Here is a 26591-nt window from a genome sequence, read left to right as displayed (position 1 = left end):
TGCCAAATGTGTGTCCTATTCTGGGACGACAGAATAGGACATCTGTTCGGTGTGATTTTGTAGCAGAGGGCCAGAATCCTACCTAACCGTGGCTTTATCAGGTGGAGCTTATTATTTGTTTTCGTGCCCCACATGCGTTGCCAGTGGTTTCGCAGTTTCTTTCATAAGAAAGGCCTCAGATCTGTGACAGGCACATCAGCGGTAGGGTTTACAGCTTGTGATGCGATTGACGTGGCCATCTCATCCACCAGGACGTTACTCACAATGCCCCTATGGCCAGGCACCCAGCATACAATGATATGCTGGTTAGATATGTACGCTTTACACAAGATGGAATAGAGTTCATTAAATACTGGAATTTTATGCGTATAGAGTGACATCAAGGCCTTCACGATGCTTAGGGAGTCTGTATACCATATTTACACGATTGTAAGTCAACCCATTTTTCTAATTTTGAAAATCTGAAGTGGGGGGTTGACTTACAACCGAAACCAAAACATGGCACTGCCGAAAAAGTGAGACCAACGGGAGCTACAAGGTAGTTACAATTTTATGCTTCCTCTATGGCCCTACCCGTAGCTTTTCGCTATCCCACGTGGTTTTTTTGCTTTTTCGAAGTTTTTCAACATTTTTGAGAGTTTTACAGTGCACACAACACTCATGAGGGGGGTGTCGATAGTTGATGGAAGCGCCATTGTTGTATTCGCAGCTGCACCCTCAGAACGGCGGTGCTAGCGGGGAGTATCGGTAGTTCACGGAAAAGCAGACACCGCTCACGGGTTTTTTCTATTGTTTGACTAAAGGCATTGGTTTGATGCGTTCGACTTTACCGCCAGCTACGAACTACTTCATTGATTCTTCAGTCATCATGAGTGCTCCAGGCCCACTAATCATTGGGCACTTGTTTACAGCAGCGTTCAAGAGAACTGCCATCCTCTACGCCGAAAAAACAAATCACTGCGCAGCGGGCTTCAAGTTCAATGTTTTTGAACGGGTTGTGTGAGAGTGGTGACTGCAGTGAAGTAAAATGTTCACTTGTGACGGCGAGTGAGGAATTTCCCGCATGCCGAAGTCTGGATGCTTGCCAGAGCTGTAGGCCAAGCTTGTGGCGTATGTCGCTAAAATGCGTGATCGGTCCTTGCGAGTGAAGTGCGACATGGTCATGAAGCAAACACGGATCTTCGCCTTTTTAAGGACCTGCTGTGCCGTGAGTACGAGTGGCTGGTGGCAGAAGACCACGAACTTATGCCAACTGGACGTGTCAAAAGAGCCTCCCTCACGGCTGCATGTAGTTGGGTGCATTCAGCGTGGGCTGCTGTTCCACAAGATGTCGTGGTGCGGTCGTTTGCCAAATATGGAATTTCGCTGGACAACGATGCGCTGTGGGACCGTAGCAGCGCTGACGATGGCAGCACTAGTTAAAACGAGTAGTCCAGTGACCATGTCAGCTACTAATAAATTTGCGTTATCGAATGCGTCCTTGGGTATGTTCTTCTTCTTTTTTTCCCTGTCACGCAATATGGGGGGGTCAACTTACATTTGAGTCGACTTACCATCGTGTAAATATGGTGTATAGCTGCTTTTTAAGTTTTGATTTTCTTATAGGCTTCACAACAGACAATAGTGCGTAGGCCTCGGCCGTAAAGATACTTGTTTCCGGATGTAGTACAGTCGAACCTGGCTATATCAAACTCGCAAAAGAACACCTATCAGTTCGATATAAAGCATAATTCAATATAAGCCTGCTAAATAAATGGATGTCATAAAAGCACATACCATTTACAAAATCACTTTATTGATGAAACTAGCTTAGTTTCGCATGAAATACTCCTGCGTTAACTTCTGCTTGGGCAATTTCACTGCCTGCGATGCACGCACTTTTCCACATTGACTAAGGAGTCGAAGCAGCTGGGGCCGCAACCTTCCGCATTCACGCAGAAACACTGGACTAGTGTGGGCCCACCAATCACTCCGGAGGATGTGGACAAAAGACCGTCGTTGCTTTCCTCATTGTGCCCACTTTCACTTGTTTTCGGTGCGATGTCGGCAATGTAGTCTTCTTTTTCGGGCTCTTCCGTGGCCGCGACACCATCATTTGCACTCGCAAACTCTTCCACTGCTGATTTGTCAACAGCTTCCGGAAATTCTTACAGCTCGCTCCAAACATCGGCAACACCGGCAATGGCTTTGTCGCATTCATCAGAATTTAGTCATCACAGAGCACGCGGAAGCCGGCACGGCTGAAGCAATTTCGGATGAACCACTCGTACATGGCCGTACGTAGTACGCGTCAGGTGCCACGGGCACCGGGTGGCGAGTTTGGCCGCTGTAGCCCTAATTTCCCTCTCATTCATCAAGATCGTGCTGAGAGTGCTCCTCGGAATCTTGCACACAGCGAGGTCATCCGACTTCTCGCTGCGTTCAATTGGATTTATGATTTCGAGCTTCACAACGAAAGGCGAATTCTGCCGCTTCATCACGGCAACACTGCGGGAGAAGGCCCACAAGGTGCACACACAATGAACCAGAAAAGCAGCGAGACAACTCGCACTTTCGTCATTTTGCGCGACGAGGGCACAAGAGCCTCTGATTGGCTATCTGAGCAAGTGCTGCGGGCAGGCCAGGATAATTTTTTGCAGGAGGGTGTCGACTGCTCATCCAAGGCAGCGCAGTCGCAATAGGGAGAGCGGTTGGATGGAGTCGCTCTGCCGGGTTTCCCTGCCGCCACGAGAGAAAGCCAACTTTGGGGGCACTTTTCCACCGTTTGATGTTCGATATATGGGGTGTCGCTACTATTTTTGTTCGATGTAAGCGTAAATTTTGCTACATATACTCATTGTAACTATACCGTGTCCACAAATTGTTCGATATATAGAATAATTCAATGTAAACGGATTCAATATAGTCGGGTTCAACTGTACATCGGATTCTGAGAAGGGTGGGCTGACGGCTGCATAGGACACCCTGGCATTTGACTTCGAAGTGACTGTGTAGAACTCTGTGCAGGAGTGCTTGTGCTGGAGTACTAGGAAATGCATTCTGATTTCAATCTCTGGTGTGTGCTTCGTAACTTCTAGAAAGGATATGTCACATTCTACCATCTATCACTCCTAAGGTGGTAACAGCTTGGTTGGATGCATTAGGCTAAGTTCGAGGAGTGGGACAGCTTCGTAACTTCTAGAAAGGATATGTCACATTCTACCATCTATCACTCCTAAGGTGGTAACAGCTTGGTTGGATGCATTAGGCTAAGTTCGAGGAGTGGGACATGCATTTCATCGCTAAGCTCCTTCACATGCAGTGAGAAAGGCAGCCTTACAAAGGGAGGATTATGGAAAAGTCTAGCACACGTCATATCGTTAATGGTATTAAAATATGGATGTTCGTGGTTAGAGTGTATTTTTAGAAAATATGTGAGGCTGATGTAAGTTCTCTGCAGATGCAGTGACCACTCATTTGATTCTGCATATAAGCTTTCAACAGGGCTTGTCCTGAAAGCGCCAGTGGCTACGTGGATACCCAGATGGTGGACAGGATCTAGAATCTTTAGTGCGCTCGGAGCGGCAGAGTTATATACGACGGTACCATACTCTAATCTTGATCGAATTTGGCTCTTATAAACATTCATCAGACACTTCCTGTCGCTACCCCAAGTTGTGTGGGATAGAATTTTAAGTAAGTTAATTGTCCTTACATTTTTCTTTAAGATATTTAATGTGTGGAATGAAAGTAAGCCTGGAGTCAAGTATAATACCTAGAAATTCATGTTCTGTGTTGATAGGTATTTGATGTCCACACAGTTGAACACAAGGATCTCGACCAGGCCTCCCTTTCTTGCAAAAAGAACACAAGAACTTTTGTGGGGGTTGATTTTAAATCCGTTTTCGTCTGTCCACTTGGACACCTTGTTCAAGCCCTGCTGTACTCGTCTCTAACATACTGCGAGGTTACAGGATTTGAAGCCGACTTGAATATCGTCCATGTAGACGGAATAAGAAATCGCAGCTGGTAATGAAGCCCGCAGCGTGTTCACCTTCACGATAAAGAGTGTGCAACTAAGCACGCCTCCCTGGGGTACACCAGTTTCTTGCGTAAAAAGTCGCGACAATATGTTGCCGGTTTTGACACGGACGATACGATTCAATAAATAGCTTTCAATTATTTTCAGCATATTTCCAGAAATGCCCATTTTTGACAAGTCTCTCAGTACCCTGCAACGCCATGTTGTGTCATATGCCTTCTCCATATTGAGGAATATCGATAAGAAAAACTGTTTATGTACAAATGCATCGCGGATATATCCTTCAATGCGCACAAGATGATCTGTTGTCGACCGCCCTTCTCTGAAGCCACACTGATAGGGATCAAGTATATTGTTGAGTTCACGGAATTGTATGAGTCTGCGATTATTCATTTTTTCAAAAAGCTTAGACAGGCAGCTTGTAAGGGCTATCGGGTGATAACTTGCCAAGATGGAAAGGTCTTTCCCCTGCTTTCAAAACAGGGACCACAATCGCTTATTTCCATGTGTGTGGAAGGTATCCAGCAGCCCAAATAGTGTTGAAAAGTGCGAGTACTATATCTTGTGGGTCAGTATGTCAGTTTTTGATCATGTCATACATGAGATCAAAGCAGCTCTCAACTTGGCAATACAGTAAAACCTCGTTAAACCGTACCCGCTTAAACAGTAGTTTCGGTTTAAAAGTAGTAAAGTCAATTCCCCGACTCAGCGGCCATTGAACATAACGTATTTTGTATCCGCATAAACCGTACCAGCTTATTGCGTACGCATCGGTTAAAACGTAGCGTTTCCACTTTTCGTCGCGCAAACACGGCGGTGCGTCGTCTCCATCGGGCGGCCCGGCAGAACAACAAGCCTCGGAGATCGGTACAACGGCCTCCAAGCGCCCTGTGCGTTTGCACGTGAAGCCGCATCAACATCAATTCGACGCCGCATGGACGCCGTGCTAGAGAGCGTCGTGCAAGCGAGGACTCGCGTCATGCCGAAGCTAGGATAAAAAAGACGCCGGGTGCTCAGCATAGAAGAAAAATTAGACATCGTCCGTGTTACCGAACGTGACACGAAAAAGTCGGAGCTGGCCCACGACATGGATCTGCTGTTGACTACAGTGTGTGGCATTTGGAATGCGAAGTTGCTCGGCAGCGCTGCTGCGACCGCGAAGAGATATGTCGGCTACGAGGATCGACTTTTCACCATCGTTGCCGCTGTTGTTGCCGAAGTGTCAACTAGCGACAGTGATGAGGACGACACGGAAAGCGACAGCACGGGCTATTCAGGCCCGGCAGTGGCAGAAGCTGCGCGTTACGTCAGCCTCATGAATGCGATCGTCGCGAGAACAGGGGCGCGATAACGTAACTATTCCAAACGAAAAGTTTTCCGAACTCCGGCACCCGGCAATGAAAAAGGCGCCCCGGGACTTATGCAGCACTACTGCGCGCGTTCACGGAGAATACGTAATGCCAACGAGGAATCTGCCTTGCGAGTGTTTGCCGAGAGGAGGGGAGCTGGCTGAGAAGCTGGAACGCAGCTTCAGTAAGTTTGAGGCCGCTGTCGTCGTGCTAGGCCGCCGCGACATCAAATGAAAATAACACTTACGTCCCGCGAAGTGAATAAATACTGCATGTTTTTTCCCCTTTCATCGCACTCTCTCTGAGTTCCGTTTTCGACAGGTAAGTGGGCGATCTCATGCTATTTCGCTTAAACAGTACTACCGTTTAGTACGTACTTTTTCCGAGCTCCGGCCGACTACGGTTTAACGAGGTTTCACTGTACTGAATGGCCGCTTATACGCTTTGCTGTGTCTGCATTTGCGTAGGAATCGCTCAAGTTCTTCTATTTCTTTGTGTTTAAGGAAAGATTGAGAATAGTGGACTGAGCTCGACCCACGCTCAAAGTGTTCCCCAAGAGAGTCCCCGCCCGGTCTTGCAAGGTACCACAAAAACCAGAATATAGGTCGAACTTTAAAAACAAAAAAAACTATTGCGAAAAGTCAACCCTCGTCTTATATACCGGACATTGGCGGAAAAACTATGGAAGTCTTGCAACAATGGGCGGATGAAATAAAGAAGTGCCATCGCCATCAGCAGCAGTGCGTCAAGCGCATCGTGGCGACATTGTGGCACCGCCAATTTGCATTTACATTGTTACAAAGTTATATTGGTTAAAGGCTGCTTTTTCACATTTTGTTTCAAAATGAGCGGAAGCGGACAACAAGTCACCGTCACCTTCACGAAAAAGGCGATTGAGTGTGCGGAAGCCCACAGAAACCTCGTGGCACAGCGCGAATTTGGAGTATCTGAGAAGAACATTTCGTACTGGCGGAGACAGAAGCAGCAAACCAACAGAAAATGTCATTTCGTGGGCGGACTGCAAAACTGGAAGACAAGGTTGCGGAGTTTGTCCGGGAGCTGCGTGTAAGACCGCTGCCTGTGACAGCCGAATGCATCTGTTTCGAAAGTGGTAGAGATCGCATGCACCTCTGGACTGGGCAGCGAGAAGCACTCGTCATACGACTCTAGTTTGGACCACTCTAATCAAACGCATTGCTCTGATTCGGAGTAGCGCTTGCGCACTTCGCGCCCTTCTGTGTGCTGTACACCAGGCCAATTTTTAACAGTATCGTGCAACCATCGACCTGCGTGTTTGTCAGCACCTTATCATCACGGCACGGAGCGGCAAAATAGCGAAAGTAAGCGCATGTATACACATGCGCGTATCTCGTTTGTTTCGCCGCTCAGTGCCGTTAATAAGGTGCCGACAAGCACGCGGGTCGATGGTCGCGCAATACTGTTAAAAATTGGCCGGGTGCACATGCGATCAGCATTTAAATAAATACTGTCCCTATTGTGCACGAGTTGCATTTGTTTCAAGGTAAGGGTGTCTTTTGGTACTTTTGCCATTGAAAAAGATATTTTTCAGTTTTAGAATTCGTTAGTTGGGGGATCAACCTATATTCCGGTCCGACCTATAGTCCAGTTTTTACGGTTTTCTCTTGGTCGTTCACCAGAGGCAACGGATGGATTTGTTGCCTTTTTAGCTTTCTTAAGCCATTCCACACTTTTGCCTCCTGCGTGTATGAATTAAGTCCGGAGAGGAACCTCACCCAGCTTTCTCTTTGCCTGATGTCGTGTCCGCCTTCCCTGTGATTTAATTTATTTAAACTGAACTAGATTTTCGGCATTAGGCGATATGCGCAATACGCTCCATGCCTTGTTCTGTCTCTTTCGCGCCTCTCTACAGTCTTCGTTCCACCAGGGAACACGTCATGTACAGTGCATGCCGTTGGCCAGTCATTGTGTACGTGTGTGGGCATGTGGTTCTCGCACAGAGTGCAGCGCTGCTCGCCTGATGACGATAAACGTCACCCGTATTTTGTCCAAAAGTTGTTATCTCATCCCGCCACGACAGTGCTATTTCCACCTGGCAGTACACTGTTATGGGGGCTAGTACCCTTACTGCATCTACAGCATGATATAGCTGGCAAGTTCAGTTTCCTAACGTGTGTTGCTTTTGTTTTGTTTCCAACATCAAAGCTGTCAGTGTCAAATTGTAATTTGAATAGCACCAAAAATTTATTACAGTGGAGGAGCAACAACAGTGCTAGTCACCTTAACAGTGATCGCAGGAAGGAATGGCACTGCAGTGGCGAAGTGAGAGTACAAGCTTCAAACAAAACACAGGTGACATAATGGCAATAGGACAAGCAGCCCTGCACTTCGCTTCGAAACCACATGCGCGTGCATGAGTACAATGATGACTGGCCGATGCCGCACACTGTGCCTTAAGTTATGCTTCAACCACACACTCTGCTGCTCGCATTTCATTTGTATTCGATAGTACATCTGCTGTGGCACTTGCAGATATGCAGCTCCTTACAGCATGAACAGGAAAAATCCATTAGATGTTCTATGGACCTTCTGCATCTCTAAAATGAACGTCTATTAGAGGTCACTTATGTCTAGCTGCAATATGGTTTCAACGTTAGAGCAATGTGATCTGGATGGGACTTAGATTATCTATGGTACATATTAGTAATGTTGTTTGGAGAAATATAGAAGTCTATAGGATGTGTGCAATTTCTAAAACATGATGTTCTATGGACATCTATGGTTATCTTGGGTTTACTGCAGTTATTGCTGAAAAAGCCGCGGTCGTTATCGACATGATTATGGATGGGGACTATGCAGTTGTGAATGCACGCGGCCAATGCGCGTACGAAGTCAAAACGAAATTACAGTTTGCCATGCTTACTGCTGACAAAGCCATGGTCGTTATCGACGCAAGCAACAATGGATGGGAACTACACAAATGTACGCGGCCAACGTGCATACCAAGTCAAAACGAAACTACTGCTTGCAAGGCACACGGCCTCTGCACGCACAGAGTCAAAACTGCTGTTTGCTGGAATTACTGCTTAAAAAAGCTGCAGTCGTTATCGACATTATCATGGATGGCAACTATGCAGTTCTGAAAGCTCACGGTCAACGTGTGTACCACGTCAAAACGAAACTACTGTTTTCCACAACCGCTGTGGACAAAACCCTGTTGCCTATCGATGCCATCATGGGCGGTCATCGAGTACGTACCATATATACTTGCATAATGATTGCACTCGCGTAATGATCGCACCCCTGAATTTTGTCATCAAAATTTGATACGGGATTTTTCTTTCCCATGTAATGATCGCACCCCGAGCTTGCCACAGCGATATGTTGTGTGCCAAGTCTAGCTAATGATGATCGCGCTTACCATCTGTTGAATGCTGTCGAATGCTAAAAAAGCTACAAGCAAACTTGCCTTGGCTTTATTATTTGTAGGCTTTATAACGGTTGTGGTCAGCAACAACAAAAAAGGCACTTTTCAATTATTCTCGTCTGCACTTGTGGGCATGCAACAAATTGCGAGCGGCAACGATAGTAGCCACGTTTACACTGATACGTTAGAAGTGTACCCTATTCATAGGCCGACGCTTGTAACACAGCTAAGATATTCGCCCACCCATAGCGGAAGTGTGCCGTATTAGGATAGCAGTGAAGACAAAGCCGCAGTTTCCGCAGTGTGCCCGCGATGGGTTTCTGTTAAGTATCTGTCACTGGCAGGTAAGTGCGCCCATCTCTGTTTCTGTACCCTCAAAGTGGTCACGGCTACGTTATTGCCGCAAACTTGCCAATAGTAACGATATTATTCATTACTGATACGGCTGAAACTGTTTCGAAGCATGTAATGTACTCACGAGAAGAGAAAAAAAATTGCGTTCGGTGCATTCGGCTTGCTCTGCCGGCTACCATTTTTGTTTTGGTGTCTCGAACTGGGCTTCTTCGATTTTCCACTTCTGGCTACCCGTGGGCTGCCAGAGCCAGCCAGAGCGTCTTCGTTTTTCTTGGGTTGCTCCGCCCACTGCCCACCGCACCACGCACTTCCTCTGTGCATTTGTTTTGCTCCAGCTGGACGGTTCTGGATACCCGCGGGCTGCCAGAACCTGCCAGGACGATTTTGGTCTGGCTGAAGTTATATGGCTAGCAGATGACTAAAAGAGGCGATAGGCACTCGCCACCATCTTTGTGATGACTTCACGGATTGCAACGCGGGCACTTGAGGACTTAAATTTACCTTGCCCAGCTAACTGTCTATGGTCATCTTCGGATTTCCTTAATTCTAGCGTTATCTTTTTAGGTGCTGACGCACCGTTCCGCATTGCGAAGCGGTGTGATACGAGCAGTGGTGAACTGTTTGAAGCTTTTTTGTGTGTATGTGTGTGTGTCCCCAAGGCTTCTTCGTGGTGGTGATGAGCGTGCAGTGCTCTCATGTGTGCGTGTTATCTGCATCGTGTTTCACGCAAGTTGTGGACGCTCATTCACACATATTGCGGCACATTTACGGTTCGTCTTTCTCTGGTGGTGTTCCTTTTCACATATCTCGCATATGTATGCGGAGATATTTCCTTTTTCTGCAGTCAGCGAAGGCATTGCAACTAGCCCGTGTTCGCTCCGTCTCTCCGTCGTATGCTTGAGTGGCAGCTGCAGGCCATTGATGTACTGGTTGAGAATGCACTGCTTGAGTTATAAGTACACGTACATTAGACACACATACATTGGCTTATTGTTATTATGATCGCGGCCAAGGTTATTTTTCGTGTGAAACTTTTCGCTGGTCACAGGCAGCATGCATTTTCATGCGCCAGCCGCATCTCCAGCTCCTTAGGGTCAAAATGAGAAGCACCATCAGCCATCACAAACTTTCTGAAATTGAAGCCCACACAGGTTTGCAGAAAATTTTATGCATATAGGACGTACCCGATATCCTGCTTTTTAATGTCTTGTGAAGTGACGGTACAACGCCAACTCATGAATGTCGCCGGTGGGCGACATGATTGCTGCGAGCAGGAATCCCCGAGCTATCACTTTCGAGGATACAATCATTTACGCACGATTTCGCGTCTTGTCACCAGACGCGTCGTGCAAAAGTGACCATATCCCTGAATACAACTTTATATTTTCAAGCTGGCAACCCACAAATAGGCCAACTACGCCGAGCGCGCGCCACCTTCGCCGGGCGCTGCCATGCTGGTAGCATCTTTACATTCAGCCAACTGTCCCGGCGTTGATTTTGCAAACTTCGGGCAGGTTCGGGTTGTCTTGGGATCTTAGCTCACGTGACTTTTATCGGGACTAGAACTACATGGCTGCCATCTGGCTGCCAGCGGGCTGCCAGAACTCCGAAAATCGAAGAAGCCCACTGTTACAGCGGCAGCCACCTATTTGTTGACCTGTTGTCAGCCCGCAGTAAACGTGGGATTAAAAAAGATTTCTTTGCGCGGGAAATTAACCCACGTAATGATCGCACCCCTGAATTTGCATCAATTTTTTTTTAGAAAAAAGTGCGATCATTATGCGAGTAAATATTGTAGTTATGAAGGCATTCGACCAACACATTGTTATGTACAGTGGTAAACACAAGAATAAAGGCTTTAAAGGCACAAAGTGTTCCGGCATTGGTGGCATGCACATAGGATTTCTGGTGGTGACTATGGCAATGTGGACTCCACCACTTCGTTTCGGTTGTACGCTGGCGGTATTCTTGCTTTGCAGCGCTCTCTGAGCTCTGAGAGTTGTCCAAATTAGCCAATGTGCAGCCAAATGTGTTCAAATTAACGACAGTTTGATTAAATTAAATAATGCATATGCCTGGCGGGACCACAGCACGCGTCCAAATTATCCAATTTTTTCAAATTAAAGAGGGAATTCAACATACACTTTTAGCTTTGGTAAACTTATCTTGTAAGCAATTAAAGTATTGGCATTACTAACTGCAAAAGGTTGAGCTTACGTAATCTGTTTGTAATGTTATGAGACCATTTTATTTGAAGTTTAGATATTTTTGACTTTTTGAATTGTTTGATATGTTTCATGTTAATTCTGTATGTATGTTGCATGTACGAATTCCCATAATTGTTGCTTTGCGTGCATTTACACATTGCACACGTTTTTCATTTACTGCACTCCATGTATGCTCTTACTGTATGTACTGTATAGATATGGTGCATTCACAAATACCAGACTCATTGTTTTTTGCTATGTCCTTGAAAGGCAATTTTGTCTGACATAGGTCTCGTTGCTGTTTGTCTTGCATGGGGTACCTAAATTTCTGTAAAGTGGAAGAACTTTCACTTTCCCTTGGGCCTCCCTTTATTCTCTATGGAAATGAAATCGAAAGTGAATTTGAAAAAAATCAAACACCAACACTCACCGAGAAGCCGCTCCTTGCCACTCCGGCGAGGTGGGGGGAATGCCGAAATGTCACCCGTGGGAAACATGGCAACATCCAGTTTCCCACGGAAAATGGGTTCCCTGCCCAGTGGCCAGCGCTTGACGGGCAGGCGCACATCTGCATCAGGCTTGTAGAAGCCGTGGTAGGAGTCCTCGTTGATCTGATCTTCTTGGTAGACAAGCCGTGAGCTCGGTACGAAGCTCATGAGAGAGGGCGATGCGTCATTTGCTGGCATGTAGCGTGAGCTCTCATCAAAGCTCTGGTCTGTGCTTGCAGCACTGTGGCTGTTGGCAGTAGCCGCATCTTCAACGGGGGGTTCGGCAAGCTCCAAGCTGTCAGAAGACATGGCTGGCAGTTAGTGCAGTGAAGCAAGCAGCACAGGCGACTACAGCCACCTTCTTTTCAAATCAAAATGGAAAGAGCCTATACTTGGGCATGTTGGTAATCCACAATAACAACTTTTTTAGTGCAGGAAAAGAACACATGACTCAAAGGAACAATGCAAACACAGCGCGTCATTCCTTTCAGTCCTACATTCTTTCTTGTGCTCTAAAAAAATGTTACAAAATTATCAGTTTTAAAGACCCCAATTTGCACAGTGGGCTATATAGACGAGTGGCAGTTTAGTGGTCGGTTCTAGATCAATAAAATAATAATAATAAGTTGTGGAGTTTAACATCCCAAAACTGCACAGTTGAGACACAGTGGTGGTGGGCACAGCATTAATTTTGACCACTTGAGGTTCTTTAACACGCACAAAGTGCACGATACACAAACATTTTTACATTCAGCTCCCACTAGAATGTGGCCACTGTGGTTGGGGATTGAGCCCATGACCTCAGTAACACAATGACACGGCCACAGAATTTTCTTTATCTAACCTCAATGGAAGTATGAGAAACAGTCAAGTTACTGATATATTTATTTATTCAGATACTGCAGGTACTCACAGGCATTACACAAAAGGGAGGAGGACGGTGGGGGGGGGGGGTGATATCAAGAAACACAGAATTCCTATTGTAGATGCTGCAGTGTTTTGGGTGTGTGAGGTATTTAAGAACACAATGACTATTTTGAGAGAGGTGACCATACTTCTGATGCATGTATATGTGTTTGCACAAAATTCTGCAGCTTGTTTCTTTTCTGTTCTCAAAACCTGTTTGGTAGAACCACCTCCTGCCTGGAAAACTGACTGAATGTGACCTTTAATATGGCTGCACACTTATACTGATGTGAAGTATGATGCCCACTGCAGCCACCAGTCACCAGGATGAGGACAATGAAGTGGGCATCTTACTTAGCGCCAGAAAAATGTCACGGAGTCAATGAACAAGCTTGCAGAATGGTGGTCTTCCTTGAATAATAGCCGACACTCAGAGAGTGCACGCACAAATGCCCACTTCCTCACTCCAACAACCGGCAGCTCCAGTGGGCCTCTTGCTCTGCATCGAGCAGTGCACGTGGATTCCGACTAGTACTTGTCCTGAAGCCTTCAATAAGTTTTTATTACAACAACAAATAGTATACAAACACTTCAACCGCAGTTATGGTGTTAGCACTATGTGTGCATGTGACCGGCAATCATGAATGCTTGTTGTTCTTCATGACTGGCAGTTAGCCTCAAGAAAGTGAATGAGTGCACTGATCTAGGTCGATTACTCACAGGGGACCTTGAACATGAGAGGTTACAGAAGGATAAAAATGAGGTGGATCACATACAACGGGCATTGCCAGATCATGACAAACAGCTCTACCGCTGGCCTTGAAAAGAAAAGTGTGCACTCACTGCATTCTACCGGTACTGACACACGAGGCAGAAACTTGGACGTTAACAATGACCATGCAATGAGCGATCAAACAAAAGTGCTGAGAGAGCAAACGGGGGTAGCCACAGGGTGTCTACCAAGCTGACATTTCCAAATTCCCTGAGTTTTCCAGGTTTTCCCTGAGCACTTTTGCTAAATTCCCTGAATGAGCCAGAACTTTGTTTTATGTCAAGACAGGCTGACACCATGTTGCCCGATACTGTCACTCTCTAGTAAGCATGTTGAAAAAAAAAAAAATGACTTAATCCAGTTTGAATAGTAAGGATTAATATCTATTTTATTTAAAAAGAAAACAGAAGGAAGGTGTTAGTAAAATGCACAGTGAAAAAATGATAAAACCCATTGCAAATTGGGTCGAACATTTACAAATACGAATGTAAGGAGATGCATACATAAGTAAATATTTTTTTAATATGAGCTATTTCTATCAACTGATAGCAAGCTCATCGGTGTGAGGCCTGAACTTTGTCACAACTAAGACTCTCTCTCAGCAGCTGGGAAGTCAATCTCAACTGTCCTGACAATGACATACTCTCAGCCCGTACAAAACATCTCAGTGTAGGGTTTCACTGCTTTAAATAGCTTATTTTAATTTGAATGAGGGACACCTGCATATCGGCATCAGCCAACGCTTTGTTTTTTGAGCTCAAGCTCCTTCAAAGAGGTGGCGGCATGTTTAATTTCCCATTAATTCCTCAGGACGTCGGTCCTTCCTGTTCTCATCTTCCTTCTGCCACACGTTCACCCCATGGATCATTTGAAGCATCCTCTTGGTCAGTTGTACAGTCAACGTCCGATTTTTCGGACTCTCTAGGGGCCGCAAAAACATCCGAAAAATCGGGCAGTCCAAAAAAAAATGAATGAATGTCTCTAACTGCCTATAAGGGCTAAAATTGGCACAGGCAGGTCCGCAAAAGTTCTTAAGGCCTGCCAGTACACTTATTAGGCATATCAGTGCTCGTGCTGTGACAGGAGATGGGGGTGCACGCACGTATATTTAAGGAATACATACTGTGTCCCGTGAGAATTGCCCCTTCCAACGCTTGTTAAGCTTCACCGCCTAACACTGCTGTAATGAGGCGAAGCTAACTTTCGGAGACTGGCATTACGAAACGCGCTGTGTGTGCTCTGCGAGCTTCGAAGCCAATGGCGAAGATTACAAACGTGGTGTTGGTGCCATTGCTGACAGCGGCGAATTCTTTCAATGAAAAACACGGCACCGCACGGCAAGAAGCTTAACAGCGAACGTAGAAGCAGCTAGACCTAACGTTGCCGTGGTGGTAGCTACGGCTGCCGGCGGATCTGCGTGCGATAGTGCCAGTTCGAGGCGGCGAGATAATCAAAATGGCGGAGCTGGCGGCTTTGATTAATTCCATTTCAGACCTGCAGTCAGGGCAATATACATTTACTATATGGAGTACGTGGTGGTGCCGCAAAGCCGTGCAAATTATCGGGCATGTCCGAAAAAGCGTCTGGAAAATCGGTCGTTAACTACTCTGGCAACACATCGTGCCGATGACACGGCGTCAATGACGATTCATTGCGATTCCTCTGTTACTGGAGCGAGCATTAACACGACTTTCGTTCCCTTTCAATAAAGTTACAGCTAATTTTCCCTGACAGAAGCACAAATTCCCTGAGTTTTCCCTGAGTTTTTCCAGACTGTTCAAATTCCCTGAGAATTCCCGGTTTTCCCGGTTGGTAGACACCCTGAGCCAATATTATAGTTGACATTAAGAGAAAAATATGAAGGTGGGCAGGCCATATACTGCGTACGACAGATAATGGGTGGTCTATTAGAGCTACAGAATGTTGTCAAGGGGATGAGAAGTGTAGTCGAGGACAGCAGAGAATTAGGTGTTGTGATGAAATGTGCAAATATTGTTACGACGCAACCAAGAGGGGTGAGTCAGAAGAAGATTTGATGTGTAGAGGTGGAATCGGTCTCAACAGCCATCTTGTTTATGTGTCGGTGTCTCTCTTGCAAATATTGTAAATGCACCTTTACACACAGGTATGTGAGTTCTGCAACATAACAAATTGGTGGAGGTGCGGGGTACCCACGAAAAACAACGGAGCTCCGCAGTGGTCGTCACCTTAAACTGGACAACATGACGGATGAAACAGGACCGACATGGCGCGGCCCACATCAACGCTACAAGCCCAACGGTTGTGCTGGCTCAGCCTCGGGATCCAGGAACGTTCTGCGGCACCGACCACCTCCACCTGGAAGACTGGATCGCCACGTATGAGCATGTAAGTGCCCACAACTAATGGGATCCGACAATTATCTTGGATAACTTGCTATTCTACCTACAAGGCACGGCACAGGCGGGGTATGACAAACACAAGGAAGAGCTTAATGACTGGGACACATGCAAACAGAAGCTGAGGGACTGGATCAGCCATTCAGCTGGGTGGAAGAGCACCACTAAGAAGGAACTAGCGACCCGTGCCCAGATGTCGACACAATCATACGTCTCTTACATCCAGGACATGATGGCTCTGTGCCGTAAGGCCAACAACATTATGGCTGAGTCAGACAAGGTTGGTTATGCACTGAAGGGGATCGCTGACGATGCTTTCAACCTGCTCAGGTGCAAAAATTTTGAAACAGTACAGGAGATAATATAAGAGTCAATGCTGTAAGCAGGCCAAGAGCTGCTGCACTGCAACGCCGTTCGCACGTCTGCCTAACACAGCTGCGACAGACCAGGAGTGCAGCGATCATCATAATCAGATGACCTGACATGGATAATGCGGCGAGAACTTGAAGCCATGGCTCCTGCAGTCCTTTTTTCTCGCCGCAGTGAGCCGAACAACTCGCCTACAGCACTATTTGTGCAGGTAATAGTCTGCAAAGAACGCGCTAATCTCGGAGTTTATTCTGTATGTGCCGTTTCCGCTTCACGGCTGTCTCGTTCTCCAAATGCATCGACTGGTCTGTGGTACCCTGCACACTACCGAAATCGAGCCGAGTGGCGAACCGCAGACAACCAGCCAAACTGTTTTGCCTGCCAACGTATCGGTCATGTTGCTTGCCATTGTACAACCGTACTGCCTCTTCCCCTCTGCAACCGCCATTGCCCAATTATCGCTCCGAAAAGAGCAAGCATCATTACCAGCCTCCATTGACACCACAATAGCCAAACAATGACACTCATGCTCCTTGGAACAGTCCCTCGTCATTCCGACGACACCAGTCCCGTTCGCCACCAGCTCCTCGACCATTGTCCCTATTGCCACAGGCTCGTCGCCCACCGTCCCCAATGCAGCACCGATGCCACTCTCTGGAAAACTTAGCTATGCAGCTCCCGGAAGTGACACTGCATTTACGACTCGACCGCAAAGCCCTCTGATCACTTTGCTGACCAAACAGAACTTGATGGACGTTTTAGTCGATGCCATAAACATTATAACTTCATCTTTATATTTGACTTCTGCAACTTAACAATATGCAGGCATAACTTTGAATCTGCTAACACATGACAGAGTTAATTGGAGATCGCTGGGAGAGGCCTTCGTCCCGCAGTGAACACAAAGATAGTCTGATGATTACGATGATGCGCATGTGTGTGCAGGTGCATGCTGTTCAAGCCACTGGTGGTCCGTTAAAGCAGCAGAAGAAACTACAGAACTAGAGTTTTGTGTAGACCAGAGAGAGTACTCTACCGTCAAAGCACACAACATGCTATGCTGGAACTTGTCACAGGACCCGCAAAAAGGCTGTCAAGTGCACTCCAATATGTCTGAACATCACAGCACCCACACACCTTGTAGCATTTACCAATGGAACTAACAGAAATCAATAATTGGAGAACATCTTGTCTTGTCAGGAAATATATTCATATTAGAAACACACACAGAATGACAAACAAAATGGCATTTTTTCATGTTTTTTATTCGCTGGGTGCAAAATATTTAGAAATTATTTGGCTATTTGCACATAACCAACAATAGCGGTTACTGTGGCTTGTGCAGGACGACTGTTGGCAGACTGTCATTTTGAATCACAAAAACACCAAGTTTAGCGAGAAATTTAGCAGAGCATTTAGCGGGTGGTTGCATGCATCCTACCAAAGGCTTTAGGTGCGCGTATGAAGGCTCCCCCTACAGGGGATGCTCATGACGCCCCACCTGGTGGCAGGTTCGCTGCCCTCCTGCTTGGCGGCAGTGGCCACACGGCGCTCACACAGGTTGCGCAGGCTGAGAGTACCGAGGGACCGCAGTCGCTTCTGCACGTCCTCGGTGTCGAGTGAGAACGTGTTGGAAAGGGCACATGGCTTGTTGGGGCACAGCAGCGCCAGACGCACCGAGGGCCACGCATCACCAAACACGGCCGCATAGAATTCATCAAAGTGGCGCAGTGCACGATACGTGCCCAAAGTCTCAGGGTGGGGCCTTGCCTGCGAGTGTGACACCGAGGCTGCTTCAGTAAATGGCGCTGGTGTTCTTCCTTTCAACTATTGGTATACCTTTAAAGTCAAGAGGACATTACAGCAAACTATAGTTAGAATAATATCATTTCCAACATGAATATACCTTTGTTATATTCACAAACATATGAAGCCAAGGAAAGCCTAAGTGTATCGAACAAATTATGGGTTCAGTCCCCATTGGTGACAAGCTTTTTTTTTTGTCCACTTTCATTTCTCGTTATTTTATCACTTCCACAATTAAATTACAAATAGTTCCCTCTATGCTTTCCCTTAGCTTCGTATGGTTGTGGCTAACAAAAATTACTTTTTCTCGTTTCATTATATTTGACATTCACTACAAGCAGACGTTCCTCACACAATGATATCAGTGAGAACCATTTTAGATTTACTTCGCTATGCCTGATACTTTGTTATTAGCTGTAATGTAGAGGTATTACTTTACAAAGAGCCTGTGGTTATAGGCAGCAGAAGCTTGGCATGGACACAGGAGCAAACCATTCTAAGCACTTCTTAGTTCCTGTGTTCTGGTTAAGTTCACACTGCCTGCAACAACGAAATAATACCATCTAGTCTGAACACAGTTTGTTTAATTACCAAGACAGTGGGTACGTGCTTGCCATAAAAGTAAGGTAAAAACTGAAAAGTGATGCGGTATTGAAAAACTTTATATCTTATTTGGCAGTGATGGAAGTGGTAAAGCAATTCTTTTGCCTTCAGTAAAGATGAACTACACAGCAGATTGTGCGACAGAAAGGAAAGGTGGCACTTTGATGGGATAATCTACTTGAGATGACGAACACAATGATTGTAAGATGAATTGACACGGAAAGATTTCACTGGGGAAGAAAATATCCTGGAATAACAGAAAACCTATTACGTTTATATTGCCAAGTCTAGGACACCAAGAGAAAACTTATAGTGTAATATGACACTTGAAGTTTGAGCATAGTTTCAAGAAAAAACAGTGCTTTCTTTGTATCCTGAGATGTTAATGTGTTTTTGGGAGGATGCCATGGGGCTGCAATACATTCTAACTTGGCAAGAATTAGTGTTTTGCATAAGAGTTAAAAGGCTTGGTGAAAGTTTCAGCGCAGGTATCCTAGTGTACAATTAGCATTGTTGGCAATTTAGGTTGTACCTGTATGCCCTGTTACATTAATGGTTACTTGAACTCCCGAAAGAAGCATAATTTTTTGCAGCGCGCGCTAGTTTAACTTTATTAACCCTTTCAGACGCGGTGTACACAATTGTGTACAGCAAGATAGTTCATCAACAGCAAAAGCTCTGATGAAAGTATGGTATGGCATGGTAAAACCTTATTCTGCTCTTTCAGAAAGTGCATAAAATGTGTTGCATACGTCTTGAAACACTTATTAGCACTGTGCTGCAATTTTGAATAACGTGCAGAATGATTTAGCAAAATGAGTAGGAACCTAGATGGTTGGGCGTTTTTACTTGTTGTTAGTATGCTGTATGCAGCGGGTTCACTTCTTTCATTGTTTTTCACAATGCCATGACCAGGCCCAATTTTCAAGTGGCTGGATAAGTGCTCTCAAAATATTTTATGTTCTCATATTTGACGTCCCTGTAACGAGTTTTCGCATGGAGTCGGGATTCTGTAAACATGACAAAACTCAAGAAACAATTGACAATTCCTAATCTTTTCTGCGGCAGGAGATGCAGGAGGTGCAGAAATGCAGGAGGTGTGGTAAAAACAAGTTTTCAATCTATAGGATAAAGTGGCATCTGAAAGGGTTAATAAATTAACGTGAATAAGTAGGAGAATGTGAAAGGTGCAGACAGTCACGATTTTACATTTTCTTGAAGTAGGTGTCACTAGCGATGTGTTAACTGGTAAGCTAGGGCGCAATTGGAGATTGTTGTTCAGAATGCGCGTTCAGTTTCACACGATTTGCCGTGCTGGCACATTTTTGGTGACGCCAAAATGATGACATGCCTCTGACAATCATTTTCAAACTGAACACTTCCTCTGCTAGCAGCAAAACGCAACGAGAGGTGAACTGTTTGAGCTATCACACACTCACTATGAGACTGGCTTTGTGTAGCAACGTCTGGTATATTGGATTGGATACAAATGGCGGCTGTGGCTACAGAACAGCACATTCAGAACCAATCCATAATCTAATTCAAGAAAATAGCAGTTGCAATGGGAGCTTCGATTTTTGCGTTGTTGTTGCTCGAGGAGAAAGCAGAGCGGTTGGAGGTGCGAAATCCGTTTGAAGAGATGACACGAAGCGAATTGTGGCGTTGTTTTCGTTTCTCGAAACAAACAGTGCATTGAACAGCTCACTTTGGCGTGCCGAGACCCGGGGGCTCAGTCCAACATTGCAGTGCTACGACATGTTGTTGCCTCTTGAAAATCATATTGACCGCAAAAAAGATGGGGACAGAGGAAGAAAACACATAAACAGCACGGGCGGTTGTTTATGTGTTTTCTTCCTCTGTCCCCGTCTTTTTTGCGGTCAATATGATTTGCAGTAAATACCAACTAGGCCAAACTGAAGTTCTTCTGCCTCTTGAAAGGTGAGCCACTGTTCCAGTCTCATTTTTTTTTTGCTGTGCGTGACACTACCTAGCAGTCCCGCAAAAAAACTAATAGTAATAAATTGTAGCAGCCATACACATTACTATTTGAGAACCTGTCTAAGCTTGAGAACAAAAAATACATTTTTTTCATACGAAGGTTTTATTCATTAGAAGGTGAGAAACATTTTATTCTGCAGTATATAGTCGCGTGATGTGCTGGTTCGGTTTGTTGTTCAGATCAGTTTGTCGTTCATGGTTCGCCATTCGGAGGGGTTGCGCTGTCCATAAGAGTAAGTAGGGCGTGGTGGGGCCGTGCATGGAGAGAGAGGTTCCGAGCATATGGAACAAATGGAGTGCAGGCCGAAGTTGGACAACTCTTGACGGACGACGGCCTGGATCAAGGAGATTGTCACCGGAGAATGATCAGGTGACGGGAATGAAGGGACCGCCGGTTGTGCCGCTTTGACCTCACGACGAATGATGCGTGTCAAGTTGTCACGTCATGTTGTCACATCGCGACGGCTGGTGGATGAGGTCCTCACAGGATGACGTAGCAATATCGTCCTCAAGCAGATGACAAATGAGGCCCGTAAACTTCTGGAAAGTCCACCGCTAGCCTATTGGCTAGTCACTCCCTTCCATTCTCACAAATTTTGTGGACCGCCTACTTTGCGACGTTGCAGCGACCGAACACATTCTATTCTGAACAAAGATCACCGATTCCCCCCCCCCCCCAATGCTATTACGATCATATTGAAGAAGATAATAATGTTTACTGTTTCATTTCAGAAAGGATGACACTGTCTTCAGTGAACAACACTAGGAAGGAGGGGTTGTATGTGAGGTCATTAATAGCTAAATATATAAACACATATAATTATTAAATATATAATTAGATAATATAATAACAATATAAATCAAAAACAGCAGATGACAATGACAAAATGTTGGGGATCAGCATATTTAACTGTTTAGGCAAGTGAATAACAATCGTTCACCATTAAATGTTTAGCACAACTAGTCACAAAGCAATCAGTCCATTTTAAGATGTTAGTGTCTACATTTAGAGAGATCATTCTGAAGAACAGCAACTAATTAGGCATGCTTTTGCAAAATCATGAAATATGCATTCAACTATAACCCATTCTCTATGGCTGAAATGAAACTGTGAGTGGAAGCCGAGTTGCACACGCCCTGCAAATACCATGCCAAAAGCGGCTACAACCTCAGGTAAGATTTAGAGGTACTATACGAACATGTTAATTTGCTGAGAATACTTGCTTAGAGGTTGGTCTCTACTTTAGGTATGTTGCCATAGTTACAGACAGGATAATCACAGCATTTCAATTACGTTGATTAGGTTTAACATGTATTTAACCCTTTCACTACCAAGTTTTTCTGCTTTTCTCCTAACTCCCTACCGGGTTTTTTTCCTCACTCACTAACGGTAAAAACAAGCTTTCAAAAACCTCGAGCTGACTGGCTGCCACTGTGATGCCATTGCAGATTCCTGAAGAAGACAAGTTGAAAGCATGCTCCTAAGGCTTGGAATTCTTTCTTCTTCCAGCAGAAATTTGTTGGGTTTCCTCTTCTTGCTCAGACTCTTAGGCTGCAGGGGCTCTTCCTCGCTGTGTCGCTCAACAAGCCATTTAGCTGAGCTGCTTCCTCACTGAGTCTGAATTCATCAACAGTTTATGAATTTCTTTGTCCATCAAAGTGCAGATGCACATGGCATGCTGACTCACCATGGCTGCGCTGGTGAGACAAAGCGACGCGGATGGACGTGTTGTCTCCATCTGTTGTCTAAAATTTAACCTACAAGTTCTATGTGTTTATGTGACCAGATGTTGTGACATGGCCCCGAGATTTTTTTTGCACGAGTTGTCTCGGGAGTAGCAGGGAGCAAGTTAAAGAAAGGGAACAAGAGATAACTCGGAAGTGGCTGTGAAAGGGTTACGAAAAACAGAGGCAAAAACAGAAACTGCAGAAAACTTCTCCACTTTGGGTTGACTTACGTCAACCCAAAAGGAACAAGCCTACCTAGCATTCCTATTTTGAATTGATCCTAATAAACTGGTTAGGTTGTGATGATATCACCAAATTGGAGAGGCAACTCGAGCTGACAGTATACAAATGTCTGGAAAAGTAACTTGCGAATGTTAGAGGGTGGTTTCGCCATAAGTGTATACATGTATATTTGTTTTATTTGTTCACTTATATGAATACCTTCAAGGCCCAAGGGCGTTAGTATGTAGGTTACGGCGTAAGTTGTACCATATGCTGTAGCAGTTTACAACAAATGGGGAATAGTGAGATTGGCCCGTAATTCTCTGGTAAATATCCGTGGCCTTTTTTGAATATAGGCACTACTATCGCAAACTTCCAATCTGCAGGGGATTATACAGTGATACTATTGTAATGCTTGGGGAATTGTATAGCACATTTTTCTGAATGATAAAATAATGAACACCTAGTCTCGAGTTGATGGTATTGAAATTTTGTAGTGGCATGACAGCGCTGTATCGATTTCTACATGCGAAAACAACAGAGTTTCGTGGCACCTACGTTATTGAGCGCAGTGCGATCTAGTGGTAGAAATCTGTACTGGTCATATTTTATCAGATAGGACCATAAATTTCATTGCTGCTTCATTCAAAGTTTCTTCACATAGTTTCCCGTATCCTCGGCGCCTAACGCAATGTTTCGAAACGCCCGTCTCGATGACTATTGAAAGAGTAACTTATATTAAAACGTGCAGCTTGAAATTATACGCAGCGAATAACCATCGAATGCCACTGGCTTTAATGACCGTGTGACAAAGGTTTCAACGTTTATTTTATTTTTAGGAGCTCGAGCCTGTATTTCAATAGTGCACAAATACCATACCTAACTTTACAATCGCCCTGTCTTTTTCCTGCCCCAACCCCCACTTGCAACAATCAAGCCACAGCTGTCACAGCTGGTGTCTGACTTCTAGTAGCAGAGTGGTTTGACTTACTCAATTAAAGGCATTTTAATCTCACACAGGTACACTGCCCACATGCGAATGCTCCGGCGACTAACTTTAGAGAGTCGAGCTGTGAGGGTTGGAGTGCCGGCGCAAAGAACAAACAACACCTGTGCGACAATAACCACGAGAGCTTGATAAAATTGCGAAGAAGCGTGTCTTACCTTACTGGCGTAATGACGCCAACTACTGTTCGGAAAACGACGGAAATGCACGAGAATGCGAGCAGCCGCTCGACATGTCATAGGATCCATGCTGGTTTACCGGTGTCAATGTCGCTCAGGCTTGCCGTTGGGAATTTTTCAAAAAGAGCCAGAACTGAGGCTAAAAGTAGCCAAAAGTAGCCACGCCACCTGGTCTTGGCGCCAAATTTGTAGCCAAGTAGAAAAGTACCATTATTATAAGCAACTTTTATTAATGAACAATAAATAATATCATTTTGAATCAACACAAGAACACAGAGTAAATAAAGAGCAAGGAAATTTGGTTCTCTTGCTTGGCCTTCAAGCATCAGGTACGTTGCAAATAAATAAAAGTTCAGTCCGCGTAGTTTATCTAGAGTAGATAGTGTTCATGCCGGAGTAATTTTGGCACATTCTATTCAACAACTCAGCAGGAACGTCAAACGATGATGCTGTTTTTTCTTGAAGTCGTAGCCCAAATTTGATTCGCAGAATCGCCATGAGCAAGTCCAGCTTCATTTTGTTACGGATCTCTGTTTTCGTCAAGTTCACGCAAGAGAACACGCGCTCTGCATCAGCGTTAGAAATTGGAAGGGTCAAAATTTTCAGTGCTCCTTGCGCCAGGTGTTGAAAAGGGCATTCGCCGCAAGGGTCCTTGTACGATGCCGCTGCGTGCCAGAAAGTCAAACATGATGCGCGATCAAGTGCACCGCTAACACTCTGCAGCTGGCGTATTTCAGACTCCAGTTCGATTGAGGAACATCCAAAAAAAATGCAACGGTAGCTTCATTATGCATTCACGGCTCTTAGCACTTTCTATGCCATCGGGATTTATGGCACACAGTCTTCGAAGTGCAGAGGAGCCATTTGGAAGTCGCTGCTGCAGTCCCATCGCCATTTGCCTCAAGAATTGGAAACAGCGCTCCCTCACGGCCCGTTGGTCTTCAATAGGGACTAGTGAAATCTTCTCTCTGAAGACGTCACCTAGGTCCACTACCTCTGGTTGCAGGAAAATCGACTTCATTTTTGCCAGGTCTAGCGACAGCAGACTTGCCGTTGTGTTGTGCCTCAAAACTGATGGATTCAAAATCCGCCTAAGAATTTCCAAAGACAAATTTTCTAGCTCTTGGAAGACAACCAGTGGGTCAGTTGTGTTTGTTTGGAACATTTTGTTCACTCGCCTAACGTTACGGAGAACTGAGGCAAGAAACACGAGGTAAACATAATTTTTTCTGTCTCGATACATCTCTCGTAAAATGCGCACGTTGTAGCTGCGATCTTCTGCTTTCTCAAAAAACTCTCCGAGAGACTGGTACTGCGCCAAAATTCTTTCTATAGAGTCTGCAATAGCAAGCCATCTCGTCTGCGAAAGCGACAGAATCTTGGGCGGTGGATTTGCACTTTCATCTTCCACTGTCATACTGGCATACAGTCTCTTATAAGCATCTTGCCGGCAGCTGCTGTGTGCAAAGTAGTTGTAGGTTTCTCGCACTAAGTGCTCAACCGCAGAAGGAATCGCCTCCATCGACTTGGATGCCACAAGGTCCAGGCTGTGGCAAGAGCATTTGATCAGAATCAAGTCTTTGTTGACCTCACTAAGACGACTGAACAGAGAATTGTGTTTGCCGCACATGGCATTTGCACCATCGGTGCAGAGTCCGAGACAGTTCTTGATCGATAGGCCGTGCTTGTCCAACGTCTTCAATACCGTGTCGTGAAGCGTTTCTGCCGTTCCATCAGACAGCTCTACGAGATCAAGAAGGGTGGTTGCAATCCTGTTTTCTTCTAAACTCAGAAACCGCACAACCATGCAAAGTTGCTTTGTCGTGGATACATCGGTTGATTCATCCACCATTAGAGAATAGCTGGAGCCGTTCAGTTGTTTGTCCATGTTTTCCGTGAAGTACGGGAAGAGAACATTCGTAATTATAGCCGTGCACTTCGTTCTGTGCAGATCAAAATCATTGAATTCGGAATGCAGAATCTCACCAAGTTCGTCGACAGCATTTATGGAAGTGTGCACTGAAGTGTACAAGGCGATCCTTAACTCTCGGCGAGCCTTTTCATAGTACGTTCGACTCGAAGACGCTAGAGGTAGTTCTGAACTTAGTGTCACACATTACTTCCCCCCTCTTTTTTGGCTTCTGGATTGGATTGGCGCGGCTCGCTACGTGCTTGCGCGCGCTTTTCCGAGCGCAGATTGGTGTGCGCCTGGTTTCTGCACTAGGCTGTTATGCGATCGCTTTTTCGACCGCAGATTGATGTGAGCCTGGTTTCTGCACTAGGCTTTTGCACGATCGCCTGCTTTTTGCACTGGGCTTTCAAAAGGCGAAGTGAGCGTCGCTTACTGCAGGCGGCAAGTGATTTGACTCACGTACTGCGTGAGCAAAAACATAGGCACGTGGCTCATGAAGGAGATGACCGGCGACTTGCTTCATCTGTCGGACCATGTCATCGCCGACTGGAGGAACTACGCTCGTGAGGTCGTGCGGGACGAGCTGCTGGCGCGACCCCCACTCGGTGGCCCCGGGAGGATTGTGCAAATTGATGAATGCCTCCTTCGCGGCAAGCGAAAATACAATCGAGGCCGCCTGATGACGGGCGACAACGTTCCGCCGAGCCGCCAAAATTACGGCGGCATTGCAGATCGTGGACCATGGGTATTCGGCATGATCTGCGTGACCACCGGGGAGCTCCGACTATTCAAGGTCGACCGACGAGACGCGGCGACGCTAGGCCAACGTTGAACCGGGAACCACCATCCACAGTGATGAATGGGCCCCATACAACTGCATCCCGAAC

General features: G+C 45.7%; 1 protein-coding gene across 3 annotated transcripts in view; it reads right to left on the bottom strand.

The window, feature by feature from the left end:
* l(2)10685 (5-methylcytosine rRNA methyltransferase l(2)10685) overlaps positions 1 to 23898 on the bottom strand; it is a 74828-nt gene extending 50930 nt beyond the window's left edge. For 2 of the 3 annotated variants that reach the window (XM_065447712.1, XM_065447713.1), the window contains exons 1-3: positions 23772 to 23898; positions 17752 to 18020; positions 11768 to 12120 (exon numbers count right to left, since the gene is read on the bottom strand). In XM_065447712.1, the coding sequence (XP_065303784.1) occupies positions 11768 to 12120; positions 17752 to 18020; positions 23772 to 23861 (712 nt within the window). In that variant the 5' untranslated portion in view covers positions 23862 to 23898. Of the gene's footprint in view, positions 1 to 11767; positions 12121 to 15678; positions 15849 to 17751; positions 18021 to 23771 lie in introns of those variants that run through there. The other variant, XM_065447714.1, reaches the window with a different exon arrangement.
* Between the last annotated feature and the right edge of the window lie 2693 nt (positions 23899 to 26591).

Source organism: Dermacentor albipictus, chromosome 5, assembly GCF_038994185.2.
Source record: "Dermacentor albipictus isolate Rhodes 1998 colony chromosome 5, USDA_Dalb.pri_finalv2, whole genome shotgun sequence".
In the NCBI taxonomy this organism is placed as follows: Eukaryota; Metazoa; Arthropoda; class Arachnida; order Ixodida; family Ixodidae; genus Dermacentor; species Dermacentor albipictus.
The sequence above is the reverse complement of the archived record's forward strand: the minus strand, read 5'-3'. Positions and strand labels throughout refer to the sequence as shown.